The 25,510-nt window shown below is 45.8% G+C and overlaps 2 protein-coding genes across 24 annotated transcripts in view; both read left to right on the top strand.

The window, feature by feature from the left end:
• Positions 1 to 25,510, top strand: part of MACF1 (microtubule actin crosslinking factor 1) — a 332,081-nt gene that overhangs the window by 258,182 nt on the left and 48,389 nt on the right. For all 23 annotated transcript variants that reach the window (XM_034649704.1, XM_034649743.1, XM_034649718.1 and 20 more), the window contains 3 exons: positions 21,562 to 21,723; positions 21,913 to 22,083; positions 22,721 to 22,887. In XM_034649704.1, the coding sequence (XP_034505595.1) occupies positions 21,562 to 21,723; positions 21,913 to 22,083; positions 22,721 to 22,887 (500 nt within the window). The remainder of the gene's footprint in view (positions 1 to 21,561; positions 21,724 to 21,912; positions 22,084 to 22,720; positions 22,888 to 25,510) is intronic.
• KIAA0754 (KIAA0754 ortholog) lies at positions 2,410 to 16,982 on the top strand. The gene is given in 3 exon segments (XM_034649822.1): positions 2,410 to 10,634; positions 10,636 to 12,134; positions 13,045 to 16,982. Coding segments are annotated over 3 exon segments (5,208 nt in total). The 5' UTR covers positions 2,410 to 8,321; the 3' UTR covers positions 14,441 to 16,982.

A 25,510-nucleotide genomic window follows, 5' to 3' on the forward strand; every position in this document is an offset into this window, starting at 1 on the left:
ATAAATGATAATAATCTCTTATTTAAAAAAATGTATCCAGGCATACAAATTAGAATATTATGAAATCTTTTTAATAAGAAGTTATGCCCTTTGTGCCTAGAGATAATTATTCTCCAGAAGATTTGCTCAAAGACCCAGTTCCCGATTAGATTAGTTCTTTCTCTTTTTGGAAAAATGGAAATTGTGAGGGTACAGTAAAATTAGCTCAGTGGCAGCAGTGAAACAAGTGATGGACAGACAGCTTTCCTGAGCAGTTTTTGTGGGGAACAAGTGTAGAGCTGGTTTCTAACCTTAGAGTTGCAGTATATAGGCAGTATAGGTCATGACTCGTAACACAACTTTAAATATACTTTATGTACACATACATACGTAATATACTTGTTTGCTTACTTATTCATTAACTTGTTAATTTATTCATATCAAAATCCCACAGCCAGCATGTTTTTCTGAGACCATTTTGACCTCGGCTTATGTGCTCTACAAATCAGTGTTATTTTCATATCATTAACCAGAATTAACCAGAAGCTACTACCAGCTCAGTGACTTCCCCAGTAACTCAGAGTTACCCATCAGATCAGCTTTAATGGTCCTTGGCCTAATTAGCTTTTAACATAGATCATGTTATCTTCTGTTGCCATACAATGGCAACTACCAAGTCAGCATCTTTGGGAGGGACATCTCTTAATATTAATCAATCTTGAATTAAAACATTGAGGTGTGAGGGGAAAAGGTATCAGCTTAGTTTCAGAGGAAAGCAGCTTAAAAAACACAGATATAATTAATCTCTCTGCCAAGCATATATACCAGAACCAGATAGTTTTACAGAAAAGCTTTAATTCTTCACAGTTTCAGCAGACATGTTTTAAATATTCGGTTATATGTATATATGAATCAAGGGAAGAAGGTGCTAAGAATTCAAAGAAATTGACTTCTCTGAGGCCTCCTCCAGCTTGAATTCATTGCATCTATCTAAGTGACCCATTTAATGTCTCTGTCATCTTGCAGTTCGTTCGTTCCCAAAGGAAAAGCTCTCATTTGGGTCCAGTTCTTTACATTCAAGCCTAAGTTTGTTGGTTGTTGATCGATGGCAAGAATTGCTTTCATATCAAAATAAAAGAGACAGTTTTCATAAATCTCTTCTCTCTGAATTATTTATCCTAACTCCTTTTCTAATATTGGAGAAAGGACCCCCGTAGCAAGATTTCTTGGCAGTTCACCCCAAGGGTCTGTTTCATAGAAATAGCCAAGCAATTTTGTGAAGTTGTTAACACGTGAAAGTTGTGAGGTCCTGCAAACCTGGAGCAGGAAAGACTGTTGTCAGGCCCCCTTGACTGATGCTGTCCTAGTGCTGTTTGCTTTCCTTTCAGAGTACTCGTCACAAGTGAGTCCAAATGAGTATCTGCCGCCCCTACTGGAACATAGGCTCCTGACCACATGTGGCTTATCACTCTGCCCCCTGGTGCCTGGCATAATTTAGAGCACATAGTAGACCCCAGTAAATGCTGAACAAGTTGAAAAGAATCAAGGCTCCATCTTATTAAATTACTTGCCTTAAGACGACAGAAAGAGGAACTCAAAGGTCCAAGAAGTACAGGTGAAAAAGATAGCATCAGGATAGCATCATGTCATGGAAGCCAAAGGAGCAGAGTCTCATGAAGAAGGGAGGATCAATACTTTCTCACCACTGCTTATCCTTAACCCACTAATGTGATCCAGCTGCTAGCACTGCACTGAAACTGTTCTCTTGGAAGTATTCACTGATGTCCTAGTTGCCAAGGCTAGTGGCCTTGTCTAACTCATCGTCCTCCTCATCTGTTATGCAGCATTTAACATCATAGCTTCTTTCTCATAACCCTCCTGTGCATTTACTTTCCTGACATGGTATTCTCTCCATTCTCTTCTCTGGCTGCTATTCTGCTTTCTTTTTTGGTTGTCCTCCTACTTCCCAATGTGGTTCTAAAATTCTGTCATCTGCCCTCTTCCCTTTTCTCTCCACACTTAACCCCTGGATGTCCACCCCCTCACTCTTCTATGGGGGGAGGCTTCTAAATCTGTATCTCTACCCCAGACCTCAATCTTTTGTGTGAGGGGCCTTTCTGGACGCCTCCATGTGGGTTGCCTTTGAGTACTTCACACTCAGTATACTCTAAATTGAATGTGGACATTTTCAAATAGTTTCTTCCCCTCTGCTACTGTTTTATAGGACAATTATGCCCTCAGGAATACAAGAGTAACGCTACAACATTATTTTAAGTTTATTTTCCCCTTAACCTCTACCTTTTATCTGGTCAGTTTTTTTTTTTTAAGATTTTATTTATTTATTTTTTTTTAATTTATTGGACAGAGATAGAGACAGCCAGCGAGAGAGGGAACACAAGCAGGGGGAGTGGGAGAGGAAGAAGCAGGCTCATAGCAGAAGAGCCCTATGTGGGGCTCGATCCCATAACGCCGGGATCACGCCCTGAGCCGAAGGCAGACGCTTAACCGCTGTGCCACCCAGGCGCCCCTATCTGGTCAGTTTTGAAGTCCAAATATTCTGTCTCTGTGATTTCCTTCTCAGCTCCCTTCCTCATTTTCACGAGTTCAGGCTTTTGTTACCCCTCGAGGGAACTACAAAGTCCTGATTGCTCCACCTTCAGTTTCCCCCATCTGCAGCTTATTCTGTACATACACCAATGCAGTAGCATCAGACATAAGCTCAAATCTTAAGAGCCCGGGCTTTCACTAGCTATGCTACTTTGGACAAGTAAGTTTACCAACTCAAGCTTCATTTATAATTTAAGAATTTGGATTTTTAAAATTCGATCATGTATATTAAATGGCAGTTTAATGAGTACCCAGTCCCAAATTCTTAGGAAACTTTCCTCCCACCACTCGGTAACTCTCATGAGCCCCTGGTAAGTTTAAGTAAATCTCAATGTCATAATGGTTTTCTGAATAAAGCATAAATTCATGCTTGGCATTCAAGGGCCTTGTTGAACTGGCCTTGAGCTACTTACCGTTCTGACCTCTCATTTTTCCCTTTCATATGCCCTGTACTGAAGCCATGCTGACTTTGAATTTGCTTCTTTAAGGTCCCTGCCTCTAGCCTTTCACTTGTCTTCACCATCTCTACATATACACATCCTAGTGAGTAAATGTAATTCCCTCCATAAAGCCTTCCCTGACTCCCCCTGCCTTCCTTCCCTCCACTCTTCTGTCCAGTCTTTTCTAATTTGCAGAGCCTGGTGCTTTTGTCATTACTGTCTTGGTGAGTGGCTAAAAGAGGGATTAATATACTGTCTTTTGGAAAGTCTGCAAGCAGGAAAGGGCTTATACGGGTCATGAGAGTTCCTGCAGAGTGTGTGGAAAGTTTTCTCATGGGTTTGGAAATACACGTGAGCTCACAAAGCATCAAAATCCTTAGTATCCCATTTAAAATAAGCTTCACGTCACATCGTATTGCTTAATGAGCCACTCTGTAGCCATCTTTATGTAATAAAAACACCTTAGGATGGTAGTTACTGATGCCCAACAGGTACAAACTAATACTGTGGAGTTTCCACTTGCCACTAAATAAATGCTTGTAAAGTCTAGCGAGCCTAAGATGAAAGGCATTTCGTAGATTTAAAATGTGCAAGATGTAACCAGTCTTCTGTATCCTTCTCTAATCAGAACTAATCCTCCAAGAGAGAGGGGTGCATGAAAAGACGGTAAAGAATCTGGGGAAGTGTGGATCTGGGGTCTCCAGATTGTCCTAGGGGGCTGGTGGTTTAAGACTGGAGCAAAGGCAAAATGTCGGGTTCAAAACTTGGAGAGGGAGCTGTGTTAGGGTGTGAGGAGACTCCACCCGGCTGTCTTTAATTAAGAGACAGCAGGAAGGGCCAGGATTGTTCTTTCTTCTAAGTTCACTGAAAGAAAATCCAACCAAATTTTGTTCTTAGGAATTTCAAAATAAGTAGAGAATTCTTTGAACTCTGTAATCAACTAACTGGAAACTAATTTGAAATTTGGCTTCAGTACTTAGATTTGTGGTTACAGGAGTGGGGGAAGCATCCAAAGAGGTTCTCTGGAGCTCCCTGTACTTGTCTTTTAAAAAGTTTACACACAGCATGTGAAATGAACAGATGCTTTTTTTGTTGGAGCTATCAGGGTAACAAGAGGCTGAAAGCTATATCAGGTATTTATTTCAGTCACTGAGATGGCTATTGGCAGAGTTCCACATACCAAAACTAAAGAGAAACTCATGAACAGATTAAAAAAAAAAAAGACATGGAGGAAAGAGCCCTGTGCTTCCTCTTCTGATTTCTTCCTAAACACATACTGATGATAAAAAAAGGAGCAGTGCACTCAGATAGCACTCTCTGGCTTCTTTTTTTGTGGTCAGGGAGAGAATTGGGCAACTTTATGTAATCCTTTCTATAAGACTGTGTTTGAACTTTGGGGAGATTTCTCTATAATAATCTCTTAACACTTTAGTCAGAGAGCGTAACTTAAGCCAATAAATACTTTGAATTTTGAACTTCATAGTTGTTACAATGCTCTGCTTATTTATATTACAATATGGAGCATTTGGCCAGAGTAGTGAGAATAAGGTAGATAGATAGGTGTGGGGAGGAATTAAGAAGACTGAACTGGTTGGCACCTGACTGGGTGAGGAAACAGGAAAGGAATTTCTGGCCATGAAGTTTGTGATTCCACATCAAGATCATTCTTTATGATGGAATAACCACCCACCCCAGTCGAGAGCCAGAATTCCTCAGATTCTTCCAACCAGAGGGGCCCTGGCACATTAAACAGTCTGTTATGATATCTGAACACTTAAGTGAGTGTATTTGGCCAGGGAGACTTGCTAGTGAAATTGATCTTGCCTTCCCTGGGTTTTTCCAGTTGTACTGAATAATTAAAGGAAAATTAAGACCCAGATTCCCTGAAATGTTAAGTATCAGATCTGTAAGCGGATCATACCTTAGGATCACAGCGTGTCAGAGTTAGAAGGGACCTTAAAATTCATCCTAAACAAACTGATAGAGGATTTGTTTCCCCCAAATCCTTGCCAAATGATTGCATGAATTTCTGCTTAAACACCTCCAGGGTCAGGAAAGTCATTGCTTTAGGGGACACTCTATTCTTTGAATAGCTGTGAGAAAGCTTTTTGTTGGTTCCAAATCTGCCCTTGAATCTTAGTGTGCCAGCTTAAGGAGACATCCAGAACAAGCCTCCTTCCTCCCACATCCCAGCCCATCAGACACTTCATGTTCATCACATTGCCTGGAACCTTCTGTAGGTCAAGCATTCTTGGTTCTTTCTACTGTTTGCTCCTCAGGGGACAAGGTTCCTAGTGTCTTGTAGTATAGCACCAGGAAGACTCAGGATTCTGGGATGGCTTCTTTAAAACTTTCAGAACTAAAGAAAAAGTTAGAAAGGCTATCAAGACACAATCTAGTCTATACCTTTCCCTTTCAGTTTACAGATTGGGAGGTAGTCTTTTGGATTTGAGGGGCAGAATTGATCAGTCTCTTTTGAATTGAGAAATGAAGTATAACACATTTTTGTCAGTGAACGATCTTTTTTAAGTTGCTTAATTCTTTTTTTTTAAGAACTCATGACCCAGAGATCAAGAGTGGCATACATGAAAAAAAAAAAAAAAGAGTGGCATATGTGCTCTACCGACTGAGCCAGGCAGGTGTCCCTTTAGTTGCTTAATTCTGACTATAGGCTTCAGCCTACACCTCATTTTTGCCAAGGACCTCTCCGGCTCTCTAAGTTAAGCCTAAGGCTCAACTCGGGGGTTCACTGCCAGATCTCCATCTGCAACTCTTGGCTTCACTCACTGTCTGTGTAAAGGATAGAAATAACTTTTACATAAGTTTAACCATCTATATTGACCACATGGTTGAAAAGAGATTCAGAAATTTTAATAGACTTTGTTGCTTTTCCTTCATAAAATCATAAAGTGACCATCACAAAGGGAGCCGAATATTGCACCCCTTCAGAAATGCAGCTGCCTCTGTTGGACAGTTTCCTGGGTTGCCCTTTGTACTTTCCCGGTTTAACAGTCACCAGGTGATTAGATGGCTTTTCTAAAAGCCAAAAAGCTGTGGCCCGAATTGTGGGCCGCTTTTCTCTCGTATTTTCCGTTTTGAGACTTGAAATACAGACACATGCTTTTGAGCTGGCTCCAGGGAGGCTCAGGTTTCCTTGGATGTGCGCAGCAATAAAGGAGCCCAGGTGTTAGGGCGTGGGTCTCCGCTGCCGGCGTCTCCACCGCCCCGCCCCCCTTCCTCAGTCATTGCCACCTCTCAAGTCTGCAGGCAGAGAAATTCTGGTGGGAGGATGGACCAAGACCTGATGTACAGAGAAGGGAAAGGGAGAAGGTGCCTAGAGTTCATCCAGTAACTTGGCCTCTGGGCGTAACAGAATGCCTTCGGGTATCAGGAAAGTGCCGGGTTTAAGGCTAATGTTCTTGGGCCCGTCAGGGGCGCGCTAAAGGTGACATTGGAGGGACTAGGACAGCCTTTGGTGGTAGAGCTGGAGCCAAGAGCCATGCGTGCGGCCCGTCGCAGCCGGCGCAAGCCCGCCGGCAGATGTGGCCCCGAACGGCCCCTGCCAGAACCCGCTGGCTGTGAGGAGGCGGGGGCGCCCCTCTGGGTTCGCTCGTCCTTGGGCTGGGCTCGGAGCCCGGCGGGTCCGGACGCGGCGGGGGCGGAAGGGGCGGCAGGGGGTCGGGCCAGAGGGAGAGGGCGGGGCTTTCCTTTGTCAGGGGATTTGCGCGGCGCGGCCGAGCCTCGCGCGGGTACCGCCCCCCTCCTCTCGCCCTCTCGGGGGGCGGGGCTCTCCCTCGGGCCCTGGGGCGCGGTGGGCGTGGGCTTGGTGAGGCGAGCGGCTGGCGCCCGGACTCCCTGGCCCCGAACCGCGCGGAAGCGCCGCCCCTGCCGCCTCGGCCTCCAATCCTCTCCGCGGCCCCCTCCCTCTCCGCTCGGGTCGCTCCCTTTCCTTGCTCCCGCCGCGGCTCTGCCTCCGCCCTCCTCCCCTTGGCTCTCCGCGTCGCGCTCCCGGGCTTCCAGGGGGGCTGCCCGGGCGGGGCGGCGCGGCGGCGCGGGGAAGGGGGAGGAGAGCCGCCCGCCAGCCCAGCACTTGCAGCGAGCGGCGGGCGAGCGGGCCGCTCTGTGCGAGGGAGGAGGGCTCGCCCCCGCCCGGCCCGAGCGGAGCCTTTTGTTCCCAGCCAGAAGTTTGCATGCCGGGACCGTAACAGCTGCGGGCGGGGAGGACGGCGGGGCCGCGGGGCCGGCGGTGGCGGAGAATAGAGGCGGCTGCTTGACATGCAGCCCACGGCGCGGCGGCTGCAGGCCGGGGACTGGCGGCGGCGGGGGAGGCGGCGCCCACAGCACGCGGGACTCAGCTGCCGGAGGGACAAACTAACTTCCTGAGCGCGGGACTGGAGGCCGGCGGCCCGGAGCCACCTGCCAGGCTGCGGTGAGGCATCCCTGGCTCTCGGGGCGCGCGGCATGGCGCGGGGGAGTGGGCCGCGCTGAGCGAGCGCTTGGACCGGCCCTCGGCCGCTGCTGCAGCCTGCCGGCCTCTCAAAGGCCCGGCGCCGGGCTCCACTTGCCTTGTTTTGCGGCCACGGCGCTGGCTGTTCTGGGAGCCACAACAATGCCATGATGTTTTGGAGACAGGAAGCCCCAAGCTGGCCCCGAATGAAGGACTTCCTGTGTTTAAAGTTGCAGGAATATCCGCCGACCAGCCCAGTTCAAATGCAAACACCCGAACTAGGGAGGACGAATGGCTAATTCAGACCAGCTGGACTCTCCAGGACTGGAACTGAGAATAAAATGAAAGGAATTCTTAGGAGCTTGGGCCATACTTGAAGACTGGAGAGACTGTGCCATTGTTATTAAAGGACACAATTGGTATAAAGCTTCTTCCAACTCTGGGTGAGAAGTGAGTGGAACTAGATTCTGAAAAAGACTTGTCAATATCAGATGGGTTTTTTGTTGTTGTTGTTTGTTTTAATGACTGAATTAGAAAGAGCAGTGCTCTTAAAAGACACACACACAAAAGAAGCCATACAAGGAATTATTTTATGTTTGTTGACTAAATTATACCACTTAACTGTCTGCAACTATGAGGCTGTTAGCCTGTGAGGAAAAAGCTGTTTCTCTTAGAGCTTCTCCCAGAATGGTTTCAGAGTTGGACTTGCAGGCCTTTCTGGAAGGCAGATCGAATTGGTGGTCCCCGGTTGTGAACATGTAAAAGGATTTTAACTTATCCAGAATGCGTTTTTGGGTAATTGGTGAAAAACTTTTAAAAGGTTGATACTTCATCTTGATTGAAAAAGTATGGGTAAGCCACTCAGCAGACCAGACTGTTTAAGGCAGAACCCCACCTGCCTGGGGAAAGGAGAGGAAGAGGATGGCTATATAGAGGATTGTTATGTTCCACAACGATCTATATATGATACAATGAGGATAAATGAACAAATTGACCAGGGGTCAAAGCTTAATCAGACATCGAAAAGCACCATGGAAAAGGTGGAAGGAAGTACCGTATCCAGCAATGGTACGTTAGGGGCAGCATCTAATGTGTTTGAATCTAGAGCCCCAGAAGGCAAAAAGCTGGATGAAAGAATAATTTTTGATGCACTAAAGTTAAGCAGTGATGTGCAGAAGTCAGCACCCGTGCCACCCAGAAGGCGACCAAATGCAGAACGCAAAGACAATGTTAACAGGAGATCATGGAAGTCCTTCATGCCACCTAATTTCCCAGAATTTGCAGAAAGGATAGAAGCTTCTCTCAGTGAGGTTTCGGAAGCTGGTGCTTCAAATCCTTCGTTGCAAGAGAAGAAGGAATCCAGTTCTGCATTAACAGAAAGTTCTGGTCATTTGGACCACAGGGAACCTCAGTCAGAGTCAGTGACTCTGGAACATGTGTCCAAATCCATAGAGACTCCAGAAGTGCAGGATATGAAAATTTTAAGCGGAGAGTGCCAAGACTTCAGATCGCAGCCGCACGGTGAGCGTTCTCCCCATGAATTCCAGCCTTTAGAATCAGAAGCTGCAGCAGCAAGTGGTAACACAGATGTAATGCAGGAACACAGATTCTCAAGTGCAACCTGGCCCAGAGCCACGAAAAGTTTAGCTAAGGGAGGCTTCAGTGAGAAGCAGCACCCCCTTGGGGACACAGCCTGCACTGTGGAAATGCCACCTCTCTCCCCTTGCCTGAGTGAAGAGCTGTTGGATCCAGAATTACATATTTTCATAACTCCCAGCCTGAGAGAGAAAACAGAGTCTGAGCTAAAGTTTGAGGAGGATGAGCGGTGGATCATGATGGAGGCTGAGGAGGAGTGGGAGGAAGAGAAGCTGTCAGAGAGAGGAAAGATTTTTCTAACGGCAGATGAGAAAAAGACCAGCCTGGCAGATATTTTTGAAGAAGGAGAACAGGCAAACACCGTAGCAGTGGCAGAGGATGGGGCCAGTTGCTCAGCTGCTGTCCTGAGCACTTTTGACCACTTAGCTCTTGGTCAGATTGGTTGCTCTGAGGACCTACAATCAGATAAGAACTATCTGGCTTCTGTTCTCGAGGATATACCTCTGGATTACAGTTGTGGTCTCACAGGTGAGAGTGCTGTAGGTGAGCTGACAAACAGAACTGCTCAGGGGCTGGAGGGTCTCGTTTCCAACTTAGAATGTACTGTCGGTCCTAGTGATTCAGAGCAGCTCTCTGACACAGATTCAGTGCAGATGTTTCTTGAACTTGAAAAGGAGTGTTTATGTGAAGAAGGAGTAACTCCTCTGGCTGAGCTGGAGAATCAAGCCTCTTCCGAAGGGCTGGCCCCATCCCAGGCTGCAGAAAATGCACTTGTAATTAGTCATTTTCCAGGGGCTGCCTTAGAAGAGGAACACATAGGCCTTTTAGATGTAAGGGTGAAAGACTCTGATACTGGATTGAATTATGAATATTTTAATGCCCTGGATTCTTCTCAGGTGCCTGATGCTATGGAACTTATTGTCTACTCTAATACCAAGAGAGACACTTCCATTGCTAGTGAGGAGGAGCGTGAAAAAGTGCCTTCTAGCCCCAAGACTGCAGGGGAATTTAAGTTCAGACACCCAGCTGATCTGGAGTCACTGGGAAAGCTGGACCCAGGAGGACTGCCCAACTCCGATCACAGGGCTTCCCAGGAAGACAACTTATTAGGCTTTGTAGCTGAGCTGGCCAAAGAAAATGGCAGTTTGTCCCAGGTAGACTGCAGTCCCTCTGAGGGCAATGTTGACGAGTATGTTGAGAGGGTCCCCCTCAATTGTGCTTTTAGCTATGAACTAACAGATGTTACCTCAGGATCCGAAGTAGAGGTGTTCTCATATGGTTCACATTTACTAACAGATGAGATTCATTTGGAAAGTGAGAAAGGAGCTATTAATCAAGAAAATAGCAGTCTGACTTCCTTGGGAAATGTGGATCCTTGTGAATTGTCCAAGGACAAAGTGTGTGATGAGGATGGGGAGGGGCAAGAGCTGAGCTACGAAGACAAGCTTTTGGAGGACCAAGCCCCAGCACACGTTCACAGAGCCTTCCCGGAGCAGATCTTCCAGGATTTCCAGAAGTCCGCAGAGTCAGATACTCTGAATCTGCCCCTGCTAGTTGGTGGCCTAGGGACATAGCAGAGGTGGAGTGGAAGCTGTAAATGATTCAAAGCCCAAGCTGAATGTGGCCTCGTCAGAAGGCGAGGAGACAGAAATGAGAGATTCAGAATCGTTGCTGAGTATCTTTCTGGAGGAACAAGTTACCGAGGCCAGTAGTACTGAACGAGTTTTGGAGGAATGGATACCTGTCCCACGGAAGCCTGCCCCAGCTGCTGCAGTGCCCACTCCAGAAGATGCCCTAGATGCTGCAGTGCTCGTCCCAGCGGCCCATGTCCCGGTTGCTGCGGCGCTTGCCCCAGAGGGAGCTGCTGGGACTGCTGCAGTGCCTTTCCCGGAGGCAGACGTCCCAGTTGTTCCGGGGGCTGCCATAGAGGCACATGTCCCTGTTGTTTCAGTGGTCACTGTAGAGAAGGATGTCCCGGCTGCTGCCCCAGCTGTTGCAGTGCCTGCTTCTGAAGGGACTGCTCCAGCTGCTGCAGTGCCCACCGCAAGGGATGACATCCCAGAGGGATCTGTCACCCCGGCTGCTGCAGTGCCCACCCCGGAGGATCCTGTCACCCCAGCTGTTAGAGTGCCCACCCCGGAGGATCCTGTCACTCTAGCTGATAGAGTGCCCACCCCAGAGGAGCCTGTCACCCCAGCCTCTGTAGTGCCCACCCCGGAGGATCCTGTCACCCCAGCTGTTAGAGTGCCCACCCCGGAGGTTCCTGTCACTCTAGCTGATAGAGTGCCCACCCCAGAGGAGCCTGTCACCCCAGCCTCTGTAGTGCCCACCCCGGAGGAGCCTGTCACCCCAGCTGTTAGAGTGCCCACCCCGGAGGTTCCTGTCACTCTAGCTGATAGAGTGCCCACCCCAGAGGAGCCTGTCACCCCAGCCTCTGTAGTGCCCACCCCGGAGGAGCCTGTCACCCCAGCTGTTAGAGTGCCCACCCCGGAGGTTCCTGTCACTCTAGCTGATAGAGTGCCCACCCCAGAGGAGCCTGTCACCCCAGCCTCTGTAGTGCCCACCCCGGAGGAGCCTGTCACCCCAGCTGTTAGAGTGCCCACCCCGGAGGTTCCTGTCACTCTAGCTGATAGAGTGCCCACCCCAGAGGAGCCTGTCACCCCAGCCTCTGTAGTGCCCACCCCGGAGGAGCCTGTCACCCCAGCTGTTAGAGTGCCCACCCCGGAGGTTCCTGTCACTCTAGCTGATAGAGTGCCCACCCCAGAGGAGCCTGTCACCCCAGCCTCTGTAGTGCCCACCCCGGAGGAGCCTGTCACCCCAGCTGTTAGAGTGCCCACCCCGGAGGTTCCTGTCACTCTAGCTGATAGAGTGCCCACCCCAGAGGAGCCTGTCACCCCAGCCTCTGTAGTGCCCACCCCGGAGGAGCCTGTCACCCCAGCTGCTGCAGTGCCCACCGCAACGGATGACATCCCAGAGGGATCTGTCACCCCGGCTGCTGCAGTGCCCACCCCAGAAGATCCTGTCACCCCAGAGGAGCCTGTCACCCCGGCTGCTGCAGTGCCCACCCCAGAGGAGCCTGTCACCCCAGCTGATAGAGTGCCCACCCCAGAGGAGCCTGTCACCCCAGCTGCTGCAGTGCCCACCCCTGAGGAGCCTGCAGCCCCAGCTGATAGAGCGCCCACCCCAGAGGAGCCTATCACCCCAGCTGATAGAGCGCCCACCCCGGAGGAGCCTATCACCCCAGCTGATAGAGCGCCCACCCCGGAGGAGCCAATCACCCCAGCTGTTAGAGCTCCCACCCCGGAGGCACCTGCAGCCCCAGCTGCTGCAGTGCCTGCTGTTGAGGAAGTATTCCCTGCTGGTGTACCCTTCCTGGGAGATACTGCCCACACTGATCCAGTGCCTATCTCAGAAGAAGGAGCTCCTGTTCTAGAGGAGGCTTCCCCCGCTAGAATGTGGATCAAGGAGGACCTTGATTCCCCAGGATTTGGAATAAAAGAGGTGACTGGCACAGGGCTGCATGGGAAAGTGCCTCTGGCTGCAACTGATGGATTAAATTCAAATGAGGTAATTGTTGCTCATTTCGTTGGGAAAGGATCTGGGGAGTAAAGTGAGATTTCCAAGTTCTCTGACTTTGTAGTGATTAGAAAGGACACAGTCCTTTCTTTGGTTCTCTTTGGGGGCAATGGGCTTTTCTGGTCTTTCTGTTGCATTTATGGCGAGAATATGTCTTACTTTCATTTGGTGAAAAATTTTACAATTCGTACTCTGTTTTTTTATTCAGTGATAAGCCAAGCCCAAGGAAAACAGGGATGTAAACAGTTGTTGGTTTACATTTTGGAAAAAGATTATTAGCAGGAAAGGGTGATTGTGCTTTTGAAAATGGTAGTGAGCATGTTGTGTCCTAAATCAAGAGGCTGCTTTTTAATCGGTGATGTCAGCAGTGAGGCTGGGGCTGGAGTGTGNAGTGCCCACCCCGGAGGATCCTGTCACCCCAGCTGTTAGAGTGCCCACCCCGGAGGATCCTGTCACTCTAGCTGATAGAGTGCCCACCCCAGAGGAGCCTGTCACCCCAGCCTCTGTAGTGCCCACCCCGGAGGATCCTGTCACCCCAGCTGTTAGAGTGCCCACCCCGGAGGATCCTGTCACTCTAGCTGATAGAGTGCCCACCCCAGAGGAGCCTGTCACCCCAGCCTCTGTAGTGCCCACCCCGGAGGATCCTGTCACCCCAGCTGTTAGAGTGCCCACCCCGGAGGATCCTGTCACTCTAGCTGATAGAGTGCCCACCCCAGAGGAGCCTGTCACCCCAGCCTCTGTAGTGCCCACCCCGGAGGATCCTGTCACCCCAGCTGTTAGAGTGCCCACCCCGGAGGATCCTGTCACTCTAGCTGATAGAGTGCCCACCCCAGAGGAGCCTGTCACCCCAGCCTCTGTAGTGCCCACCCCGGAGGATCCTGTCACCCCAGCTGTTAGAGTGCCCACCCCGGAGGATCCTGTCACTCTAGCTGATAGAGTGCCCACCCCAGAGGAGCCTGTCACCCCAGCCTCTGTAGTGCCCACCCCGGAGGATCCTGTCACCCCAGCTGTTAGAGTGCCCACCCCGGAGGTTCCTGTCACTCTAGCTGATAGAGTGCCCACCCCAGAGGAGCCTGTCACCCCAGCCTCTGTAGTGCCCACCCCGGAGGAGCCTGTCACCCCAGCTGCTGCAGTGCCCACCGCAACGGATGACATCCCAGAGGGATCTGTCACCCCGGCTGCTGCAGTGCCCACCCCAGAAGATCCTGTCACCCCAGAGGAGCCTGTCACCCCGGCTGCTGCAGTGCCCACCCCAGAGGAGCCTGTCACCCCAGCTGATAGAGTGCCCACCCCAGAGGAGCCTGTCACCCCAGCTGCTGCAGTGCCCACCCCTGAGGAGCCTGCAGCCCCAGCTGATAGAGCGCCCACCCCAGAGGAGCCTATCACCCCAGCTGATAGAGCGCCCACCCCGGAGGAGCCTATCACCCCAGCTGATAGAGCGCCCACCCCGGAGGAGCCAATCACCCCAGCTGTTAGAGCTCCCACCCCGGAGGCACCTGCAGCCCCAGCTGCTGCAGTGCCTGCTGTTGAGGAAGTATTCCCTGCTGGTGTACCCTTCCTGGGAGATACTGCCCACACTGATCCAGTGCCTATCTCAGAAGAAGGAGCTCCTGTTCTAGAGGAGGCTTCCCCCGCTAGAATGTGGATCAAGGAGGACCTTGATTCCCCAGGATTTGGAATAAAAGAGGTGACTGGCACAGGGCTGCATGGGAAAGTGCCTCTGGCTGCAACTGATGGATTAAATTCAAATGAGGTAATTGTTGCTCATTTCGTTGGGAAAGGATCTGGGGAGTAAAGTGAGATTTCCAAGTTCTCTGACTTTGTAGTGATTAGAAAGGACACAGTCCTTTCTTTGGTTCTCTTTGGGGGCAATGGGCTTTTCTGGTCTTTCTGTTGCATTTATGGCGAGAATATGTCTTACTTTCATTTGGTGAAAAATTTTACAATTCGTACTCTGTTTTTTTATTCAGTGATAAGCCAAGCCCAAGGAAAACAGGGATGTAAACAGTTGTTGGTTTACATTTTGGAAAAAGATTATTAGCAGGAAAGGGTGATTGTGCTTTTGAAAATGGTAGTGAGCATGTTGTGTCCTAAATCAAGAGGCTGCTTTTTAATCGGTGATGTCAGCAGTGAGGCTGGGGCTGGAGTGTGGGCTTTGGAGAGAGAGCTGGGATACTTCTTAGCACTTGGCAAGTTAGATGTCCTGAATCGCTGGTTTGCTCATTTACTAAGGCAGAATCCTGTGAGGATAATGAGATAACCCGTGAAAAACACCAAGTGTGGGAGATTTCAATCACTGTCACTATCCTCCCCCTCTCTCTTCCCCAGAGCTGTGTTGGTTAGTTGAAAGAATTCACCAGAACAGGTTGGGTGAAAGCAATAGCTAGAAGTATGAATAACAGCTTTTTAATACAAACGTATGTTTCTTAAAGTCAGAATAAGTTATAATAATGCTTACAAAAAGAGATATTTTAGCCATCTTGTCAAACTTTGTGTCCTGAAGCAAGTCACTCTTTTTTTTCCTGGACCTCTTGTTTCCTAATCCATAAAATAAGGGAATTGGACTAAATGTCCTTCTGCCTCTCTCTTAGCTCCAAGGTTCTAAGCTTCTTAATGTTAGAGAATGGAATGTGTTAGGGAACTGATGGGAACAGTGTTCACATCCTTGAGCACTCCTAGTGAAAGACATTTAAGATTGGCTGCCTTCTACAGTTCACTGCCCCAGTGTCATTTGGTCAGTGGTGGGGATGAAGGAGGTAGAAGTTTCATCTATCTAATACAGTCGGGGATTACTGAGTACAGAGGTGGTTTTGATTTTATACCTTCCCCATAACAGTGGCTTCCTTGTAGTAGGCATTCACTGTTGACTGACGGAGTGAATGTCAGTCTCCTGAATATCTGTGATTGCTACAGAGGGATGGGGTTCTCACATCCACCCCGTGGCAGAGCCTTTCCGGGCAGCCTTGTTGGCTAGAGCACCAATTAAACCTGCAGCTTCCAGCGACAAAAAGTCATTTTGATTGCAGGCCACAAGCTGCCAACTTCGCTACAGATCCTCCTGTTTAGCTGAGTGGTGGTGGTATCACCTTGGGCTTCACCAAATATTTTGTAACATAGCATCCCATTAAGCTATAATGTGTCACCTTTCAGACTGATGGAATGATCTGTTTTCTGAGTTTTAACTGAATTTGGGAATGACACCAAAATCCCAGAAGTCACAGGCATTCTTTATTATACAGAATATTTTTAGTATAAAGCCTGCAGCAATAATCAATGAAGTATAGGGATTAAATTTGTAAGGAGCTGATCAGATCTGCATAAAGGAAAAATTCGGAGGAATCCTTAGTATCAGTCTCAGATCTGTTTCCTCACCTACAAAATTAGTAAATGAGGTTAGATAATTTCTGAGGCTCCCTTCAGCTACAGGAGGTAATCATTTTATGAAATACCGCTTGATAAAATGACAGGAGAAGGCAGTGGTGGGTTGCAAGTTTGTCCATTATCCTTGAAGTATGGTTACTTTATGGAATATCTGTACGTAAGCTGATGTCTGAATTTGTGTGTAAAAGAAGAAATTTGAGCCATCACCCCAGCCAGGATGTTAACCAAAAAGGATGTAGAGAGGCTATTTTGAAAATCTTTATTGAAACAAAACAGGTATCATTACAGAGGTAACATAAGTATACAGATTTTGCTAAACTGGTGAAATATTATCGAGAGAAAAAGTTTTTCCAAGATGAGAGCTGTATGGATTTCATTTCTTCCCAAAGGGGTCCTAGAGGCAACTGAACCTGTCATTTTAATACATAAACACTTAGAACTCAGCAAGTGATCATACCTGAAATGTGATTTAGATTTTGTGTGTTTGTGCATATATACAAATGCACACCTGTATACATGATTAAAATAGATAAAAATTTTTCTCTCTTTTTAAAATATTTATTTATTTGAGGGAGAGCACGCATGCTCAGGAGCGCACAGGGGAGGGAGAGGGAGAAGCAGCCTCCCTACTGAGCAGGGAAGCCTGAGACTGGGGATGCGGGCTCCATCCCAGGACCCTGTGATCATGACCCAAGCGGAAGGCAGCCGCTTAACCCACTGAGCCACCCAGGCGCCCTGATACAAAGTTTCTAATAGCATTAATGAGCGATTGGTAGAAGAACCAAAAATGCTAGAACTTGTTTGCTATCCCTTTAGTGAGATCCTAGGCCCACTGAGAGCAATCTGTGGTTATTTAAACCCTCTTTTCTTTTGCAGACTTCTTCAATCTTATTTCCAATGGAAGACAAAACAATCTTTTAATATAAATTAGAGGTTCTGTAAAATTCAAAATTTACCAGAGAGTCTTTTTTTTTTTTTTTAAAGATTTTATTTATTTATTCGACAGAGATAGAGACAGCCAGCGAGAGAGGGAACACAAGCAGGGGGAGTGGGAGAGGAAGAAGCAGGCTCATAGCAGAAGACTGATGTGGGGCTCGATCCCATAACGCCGGGATCACGCCCTGAGCTGAAGGCAGACGCTCAACCACTGTGCCACCCAGGCGCCCCTACCAGAGAGTCTTTTAAAGAAAAAATTGGGGAGCCCTACAATCTTAGTGTTTGAGTGCTCATCTGATTAGCAGAACCATCCTAAATTTGTTTGCCTTGCCTAATACCATTTCTGTACAAATACTCATTCACTGGATAAATATTTATTGCATACCTACTCTGTGCCAGGTGTTGGGGCTCCTGCAGTGAATAGGATTGGCATAGTCCTTGCCCTTGTGGAACTTACACTGTTTTAGCAGAGGCAGATATTAAGCAAAAAGGACACAAATAGAGGAGCACCTGGCTGGCTCAATCAGAAGAGCATGTGACTTTTTCCCCCCACCTAAGACTGATTAATTTATTTCAGAGGGTGAGAGAATCTCACGCACTCTGCTGAGCATGGAGCCCCACACAGGGCTCAATCCCACGACCGTGAGATCACGACCTGAGCCAAAACCAAGAGTCAGATGCCCAGCTGACTGTGCCACCTAGGTGCCCCAGAAGAGCATGTGACTCTTGATCTCAGGGTCATGGGTTTGAGCCCCACACTGGGTATAGAGATTATTACAAAAAATAAACTTAAACCCCACAAATATATAATTGCCAATCACAGCAAATGTTTTGAATAAAAAAGGCTATAATAAATAACAGGGGTATTTAATTATGTCAGGGAAAGGATTTTAGAACTAAAACTGGAAGGATGATAGAAGTTACTTAGGCAGGGGCGCCTGGGTGGCACAGCGGTTAAGCGTCTGCCTTCGGCTCAGGGCGTGATCCCGGTGTTATGGGATCGAGCCCCACATCAGGCTCCTCTGCTGTGAGCCTGCTTCTTCCTCTCCCACTCCCCCTGCTTGTGCTCCCTCTCTCGCTGGCTATCTCTATCTCTGTCGAATAAATAAATAAAATCTTTAAAAAAAAAAAAAAAAAAAGAAGTTACTTAGGCAGAGAGTCAGAGGGAAGAATACTCCAGGCAAAGGATATGAAAGCTGGGAAGAGCTTTGGATGTTAGGCCTCAAAGAATGCCAAGTGGCTTAGCCCATGGTGAGCAGGGTTTTGGAGCAAATCAGGAAAGGTAGGAAGAGGCCAGATGAGGCAGGGACTAAGAGAAGTTTTCAAAAGGATCTATACTTTAAAAGCCATGAGAAGCTATTGAAAGATTTTAAGGGGGGGGAGATTTTAAGTAGGAGAGTGAAATTATTTCATTTACGTTCTTAAAACATTACTCTCAGCCTAACGATAGAGAAAACCAGTCTACACAGACAGTAAACATTCTCAACATTGGCTGGAGTTTATAAATCTGAGGTTTATTTTGTCTTAGGTTGATTGGCATGAAATAGAGAAAACACTGAATGGTTTGCAAAAAAAAAAAAAACAAACAAACACATACACACAAACAAAAAGAAATCACACTGGCTGCTGTGTGTGGAGTGCATTATAGGGGATCAAGGACAGAGTGGAGAGGCCTGCTAGGTTACTGCAGTTGTCTAGGTGGCTTGGACTAGAGAGATGTCCGTGGATTTGAAGACAGTCGGTTAGGTTCAAGATATATTTTGGAGGTAGAATCAACAAGACCTGATAATGACTTTTATGTAGGGAAGAAGGGAGAAGGAAAGGGAGTTATCAAGGTTGGCTTCTAGGTTCTAGTTTGTACAACTGAGTGGATGGGGGCAGTAGTAAATTTTTGATTTAGGGAAGAACAGATTTGGGGGAAGAAGAAAGGAGGTACTGTTCAGTTTTGGAATGGTTAAGTTTTTGAGGTACCCATGATTCATTTGTGTGGCAATATTAAGAAAATATTTGGATGTGCGGATGCACACACACACACACACACACACGTATATACAGACACATACATACCATAAGCATCATGGCTAATATTTAAAGCCATGGGAATAGATAGAATTGCCAAGAAGAGAACCCAGGACTGACATCCTCCCCTGATCCCCACCCCGAAAGATGAACATTTGGAGTCTAGAAGAGAAGGAGGAAGAAAGCAAAGGAGATAAAAAATGGCTCAGGAAGGATGAAAACTGGGAGAATGTGGTATGACCAAAGATAAAAGTGTTAAGTTCTTTGGGAAATTTTCTGTTTTATGTCCCAGTTGCATCTACACCCTTGCAATAATTTTTACTAGTGTTGTGCTCTGGGAAATGTCTGCCAGCTCTGGTTGGTTAATAACATGGCACAGCCCCATTGAAAACTAAGGAATAGGAATTTTAATGCATCTAAAAGCACTGATTTTGCAGAACAGCTTTATTTGGGAGTTGAGAGAAGGGAGCAAGTGTTTTCAAGTGTACTTTCTATAACATTCTGTTCACTTGTGTTCAAAATAAATATTTAGATAGTATTTATTTAGGAGTACTATCATAGATTTTCAAACTTCTGGAAAAAAGATGAGACAAATACCCATTCCCTGTCAACTTAATCCATGGAGTGGAGCTTGAGAAACAAAGGAAGGAATCTCTAATGCTTCTATAGGGAATGTTCATTGACAAAGTAAATGCAAATTTTTAAAAAGAATTAGCTCTGTTATATGAAAGAGATTACTAAATTATTTAAATGTATTTTATTTCTCTGGGTCATGTATATTGCTATCCGGTAGAGTTTCTTGCCGAGATGGAGATATTCTCTGTCTGTACTGCCAGTGCAATAGGCAGTTGGCCACACATGACTGTTGACCACATGAAATGTGGCTAGTGTGGTTGAGGAACTGAATTTTTAGTTAAATCGCCTCATATTGGACAGCACAGAAGGAACTTAAATGTCAAGTGTGAGACAAGATTTGCTTACTGGATAAAAGGGGGCTCTTCAGTGTGGACTTGACGTCTTCCCTCCTCACCTTTCTTTTTCTTTCTTTGCCTTTCCAACCCCCACACCCTGCCACCACCACCATTTTGTTGCACCCAAGCAACTTATAACATTGGAGTTGGTTTTTTTCCCCTCTGCTTTGATTTTTCTGCAGTGAAAACATCTTTAGTAGAAAATGGAATCATAGCACTTGCTTTTTCCGGGAATCATGTTGTTGGGGCAACAGTCATTTTTAGCTGAACCGCCTTGTAGTGCTGCCTAACAAAATATGGTGTAATCAAATTATAGTATAAAATGAAGCTCACTGGTAATTACCTTTGTAGCCTTCCTTTTTTAGTGTTCCCTGGGGCTTTTCCTCCCTGGTGACTCACTTATCCAGCCGTAGCCCATTCTTTGAAGAATCAGTTTCCTAATCCAAGTGTAGTCTGTATCTCATATAGGCCAAAATTAATCTTAACCCAAGCTTATGTTTTTCTTTTACATTTTTGTTCTCTTCCATTTTCTGTCATTCTTTGGCTTTAATTGACTCACCTGTCACACTGAAACTGAAGGAACATTTCATGGAAGAAAAAAGAATGGCAATCCAATCCAGATCGGATCTGTAAAATGTGTAGAATGTGGCTGGTTTTATCCTCTGATAATTGAGGGAAGTCTGATCTTCGAGACAATTATCTATTTCATTCTTTTCCTTAATACCCGTTAGAGTGTCAAAATATCATTTTCTTTTGACTCTGTTTCCTTTTAGGAATTTCTAAGTTATAATGGAGCTTATTAACTGCAGTAGAAAGAAACATGCATTGTTTGTTACACTCCTTCACATTGATTTAAAATTCCATTATTTAATGATGAACATGTATATATAGTATTATAATTTTAAGAATGCTTTCCGTATATCTGCATCTCAGAATGTGTGCCTGAAGTTGGTAAGGACATTTCCCAGTATCACTGGCCCATTTCCTTTTGTAATCTCAAGAATACTGTTCCAAGATTATTAACGGTGTGTGGTCTGTGGCGCTGGACCAGAATGGAATTAAATGACCACAGGGGGATTAAACTATGAGGTTGGCGTTTTTCACAACATTAATAATGTTTTGGCTAATTGAGTTATTAGTCTAGTCAAAGAAGAGCATTGCATGTATCAGTGGTTGGTTAAAGCTATTCCCCAAGGTATTTTTAACCTTAAAAACTGGTCATTTGGTATTATCCTTCCCTTTTAGGATTGATCTACACCACACTTTTATGATATCTTGAGGCTGACGCTTCTCTATTCTCTATAGCTTTTTGCATTAAAAATTAAGCAAGCAGAAACCAGCCAACCAGCCATGAGTCATTGGCTAAAAGACCTAAGTAGTGCCATAACTCTCTGTAATTACTTGTCCAGAGGAGGATGTATTGAAATATGAAACCACATGTTTCCTTGATAGTTCCCCTGTACAAATGGCTTGTTTTCTCTTTTTTTCTTTTTTTTCCCCTGCCCCTCCTTTGTTAAATCATAAATCTCCCAAGAATGACCAGTCATTGTGTGGTATAGAGGATCTGATTGCTGCCTTTAGATTAAATCTTTGGCTTGCGATTATCTAGATGTTTCAGAAAGAACAGGTGGATCCCCTTCAAATGAAGCTGCAGCAGGTGAATGGTCTCGGCCAGGGATTGATTCAGAGTGCTGGAAAAAACTGTGATGTGCAGGGTTTGGAACATGACATGGAAGAGATCAACGCTCGATGGAACACACTGAACAAAAAGGCGAGTGGCCAGGGGATAACTAGTGCCCTGGGAATGGAGGGTTTAGAAAAGGCGCATCTCAATCTGAGGTTTCCCTGCAACCTGAATGCAAGTACAAATTTAGCAGTTGTAATCTGGAATGGGGGGGGTCAGTAGTCATTGAAAAAGCTCTCTCCTTCCTCATAATGAGCCTCTGCATCTGTGATACAGGTCGCACAAAGGATTGCACAACTGCAGGAGGCTTTGTTGCATTGTGGGAAGTTTCAAGATGCCTTGGAGCCGTTGCTCAGCTGGTTGGCAGACACTGAGGAGCTCATAGCCAATCAGAAGCCTCCATCTGCCGAGTATAAAGTGGTGAAAGCACAGATCCAAGAGCAGAAGGTAAGCGAGAATGTTGGGACGGTGAACTGGAACAGCCGTAGGGAGTGGCAGACAACACATGTGCTTAAGTGTTCGGCAGCATATTCCGGAGTCTAGGAGAATCCTGATCTACTTTGTGTGATCGCGAAAAGAAAGGTGGAAACTGATTCACCTCATCTTACTTGAATCTACCAGCTTTCTGTGGCACGTGCCGGACCGGACAGTTGTATGCGTTTGTGTGTCCTGCTTTGGTGTTCCACTCACAGCTCTGTCTTACAAGGTTTTTGGTATTTTTAGGGTCAGCAATATTCTGAATAACACAGTATATCATGTATAAGGTTCTGGCTATGTGTTTTGTTGGTTTAATTTCCATTTTAGTGCATTTTTCTCCTGGTTCAAAATAAGTTCCCTGTTAGCCACATAATGACCATCACACCTACATTTAAAAACCGAAGTAAGCGTATGAGAAGTTTAGCAACTCTGCTGCATCTCATGTTTTTGCCTCAGGATGGAAAGAAAGCCACCATTATTCGATTCAGTTTAGGATTTGGTGGGGTGGGGTTTGGGGATCTTTTGTTTGTATTTTCTTCCTTATTTCAGATTTTAAAGTTACCCTGTGTTACCACTTTTCATTCTCCTTAAACACTATGTGCACTAGTTACTCCAGCGGCTCCTCGATGATCGAAAGGCCACAGTAGATATGCTTCAAGCAGAAGGAGGCAGAATAGCTCAGTCAGCTGAGCTGGCTGATCGAGAGAAAATCACTGGACAGTTGGAGGGTCTTGAAAGTAGATGGACTGGACTACTCAGCAAGGCAGCAGCCAGGTAAGGCCAAAGGGGTTTTGAGGCATGGGTCAGAGAAGGTTTGTTTTGTCCAGTTTTTGTCTTGCTCTCCCTGAGGTGCTCTGAAAGGTCCTGGATGAGTCATAGAGTGTTCTGGAAGGTGTATGATGGCTTTTATCTTGAAGGGGAATAAATTTTTGGTGATGATCCTCAAAATCACAGTCACTCTCAGGAAGTAAGCCTCAGCTACTCTGTGAATTTCTGAGGACCGGAAGACTCATGGCTCTGTGTTGTTGGTCTGCTGAGATACAGTCATGCTTCCAAACCGACAGACACTGACGCCTGCAATCCAGCCAAGTTATTTTCTGAGTTTTTGAGACAGATTTTTTCCCCTTCATATTTATAAATACTACTTTTGATATTTGGAGTTGAAATTTATCATATTTCTTTTCTGATAGCTTATCCCAATATTAGATGTTTTTGCATCTAGGAGCTAGTCTCTGTGATTCTGTTAAGTATATGGACATTCAAGAGATGCATGAACAATTTTCAGTAAGTGGCCAAAAGACAGGCAGCATACTTTTCTTCTCCGAGGAAGTGCTTTCTCCTTCCATAGCTGTATACCCTAACATCACCACTTAAGCTTAGTATGTCACCTGAATGTCTTTTAGCTTCTGTTGTCCCCAGTTTTAAAAATAAATGCTAGCTAGTTAGAAATCTGTATGAGTAGTGTAGGTGATCATTTGTGATCCTTTCAGTTTTCCAGGTAGCCAATGGCAATTGTCAGCTAACTACTCTTGAGTCTCCTTATTTCCTCTGGCCCATGGTGTCCTTATTTCTTATCTGTGTTGCAAAATATTGTCGACCATATTAGTTGGGAGAAACAAAAACGAAAGAACTCAACTTATTTTTTTTAAATTACGCTTATTTTTATTTCCAGATTGCACTGCTTTTTTTTCTTCTGTTTGTCCATTTCCACTAATAGTGCCATTAACCTTCCAGCTACCAGGCTTCAAACCGTAACCCCATTTCCCCCCCACTCCTTTGTGTCCCACATCTATTAGGATGCTAAACTCTGTCCATTTTACTTCTATAGTGCCTTCCCTATTCATCCATTTCTCTAATTCCTGTTCCCCTACCTCAGTTCCTGACTTGGGCTAGTCCACTTGAGGTAGCTCACTTGAGGTAGTTCCCTAACTAACTCATCACTAGTCACTCATCACTTCATTACCACTTACTCTCCAGCTTCCCCTTCGCCTTGCTCAGAAATATAATGACTCCCTGTTGCCTATGAAATAAAATCTAAACTCTTTAACCCAGCATTGGAAGCCCTCAACTGTTTGGCCCTAATCTACATTTCTTAGTCTCTTCTCTTCTTCTCACTCCTTATATTTAAGTGAAGTACACCATATTCTTCAGTATCTTCTGTCACTTCCTAATTCTGTGTCTTTACTGATGGTGTTGCTTCTTCCATGAAATACATGTGTTTATCCTCCACTTTTCTACGAAGCTTTTCTTTGTTCCCCAAGCATGGAATACCTTCATCTTCCTCTTAACTGCTGTAATTCTTTATTCATACCTTGTACCATTATTTTATGTACTTAATCTCCTACGCCCGTAAGCTCATTGAAGTCCTGACTTATTTCTGAAGTATCTTTCTATGACTCTTTTCTTTCTGTCCCACCCACTTCCATCCTCCTAGCCTAACACAGTTTCTAGGTCAATATTTTAAAGAGAAATACCAAGAGCAACTGCATTTGTTACAGATATCCTAAAGACTTTTATTTAGATTCTTTAATATTGGATTTTTGATAGCTCCAAATTACGTTAGCTCTTTGCTACCCCAAATCCTATTACACTGAGTTCTTTAAACTTTCAGATTCCAAAATCCAGAGAAGTCAGGAAGACATAAAGATCAGGGATAATTTTTTTCATGATATACTATGTTTATTAATAATAATCTCTATTATTAATAGTTTGTTAATCTTTATTATTAATAGTTTATTAATAATAATCTTGAAGGTTATGTGCTTTAGTTATGTTAATTGGTGATGTATTTTGAAGGCTGGCATAAATTATTTTGTACTTCATATCGACATTTAAAAATAGCATTTAGAAGGGCAGTTGGCTGGCTCAGTCAGTAGAGCATATGACCCTTGATCTCAGGGTTATGAGTTCGAGCCCCACACTGAATGTAAAGTTTACTTAAAAAAAAAATAAAGATAGCATCTTCATATTCTTCAACATTAAAAAAAATAATAAAAATTAGGGCACCTGTGTGGTTCAGTTTGTTGAACATCCCACTCTTGGTTTCAGCTCAGGTCATGATCTCAGGGGCCTGGGATCAAGCCCCACATCAGGTGCTATGCTCAGCAGAGTCTGCTTGTCCCTCTACCTCTACCCACCCCCTACTCGTGCCCCACATGCATGCTCGCTTGCGCTCTCTCTCACCGTCTCTCAAATAAATAAATAAATAAAATAAATTTGTCCAGGGTACACAGCACAGGACCTGGCACATTTCCTGTTTAGTAAATATTTGTTGAACTAAAGTGCCTCACGTACTTCCAGGCCTTTTCAAATGATATAGCATTTAGTCTCTTCTTAACAATTCAAAGACATAATTACGTTCTTTTATTATTAATCTGGGTGTCAGTCCAGTTCTGTA

This window comes from Ailuropoda melanoleuca, chromosome 2 (genome assembly GCF_002007445.2).
Source record: "Ailuropoda melanoleuca isolate Jingjing chromosome 2, ASM200744v2, whole genome shotgun sequence".
In the NCBI taxonomy this organism is placed as follows: domain Eukaryota; kingdom Metazoa; phylum Chordata; class Mammalia; order Carnivora; family Ursidae; genus Ailuropoda; species Ailuropoda melanoleuca.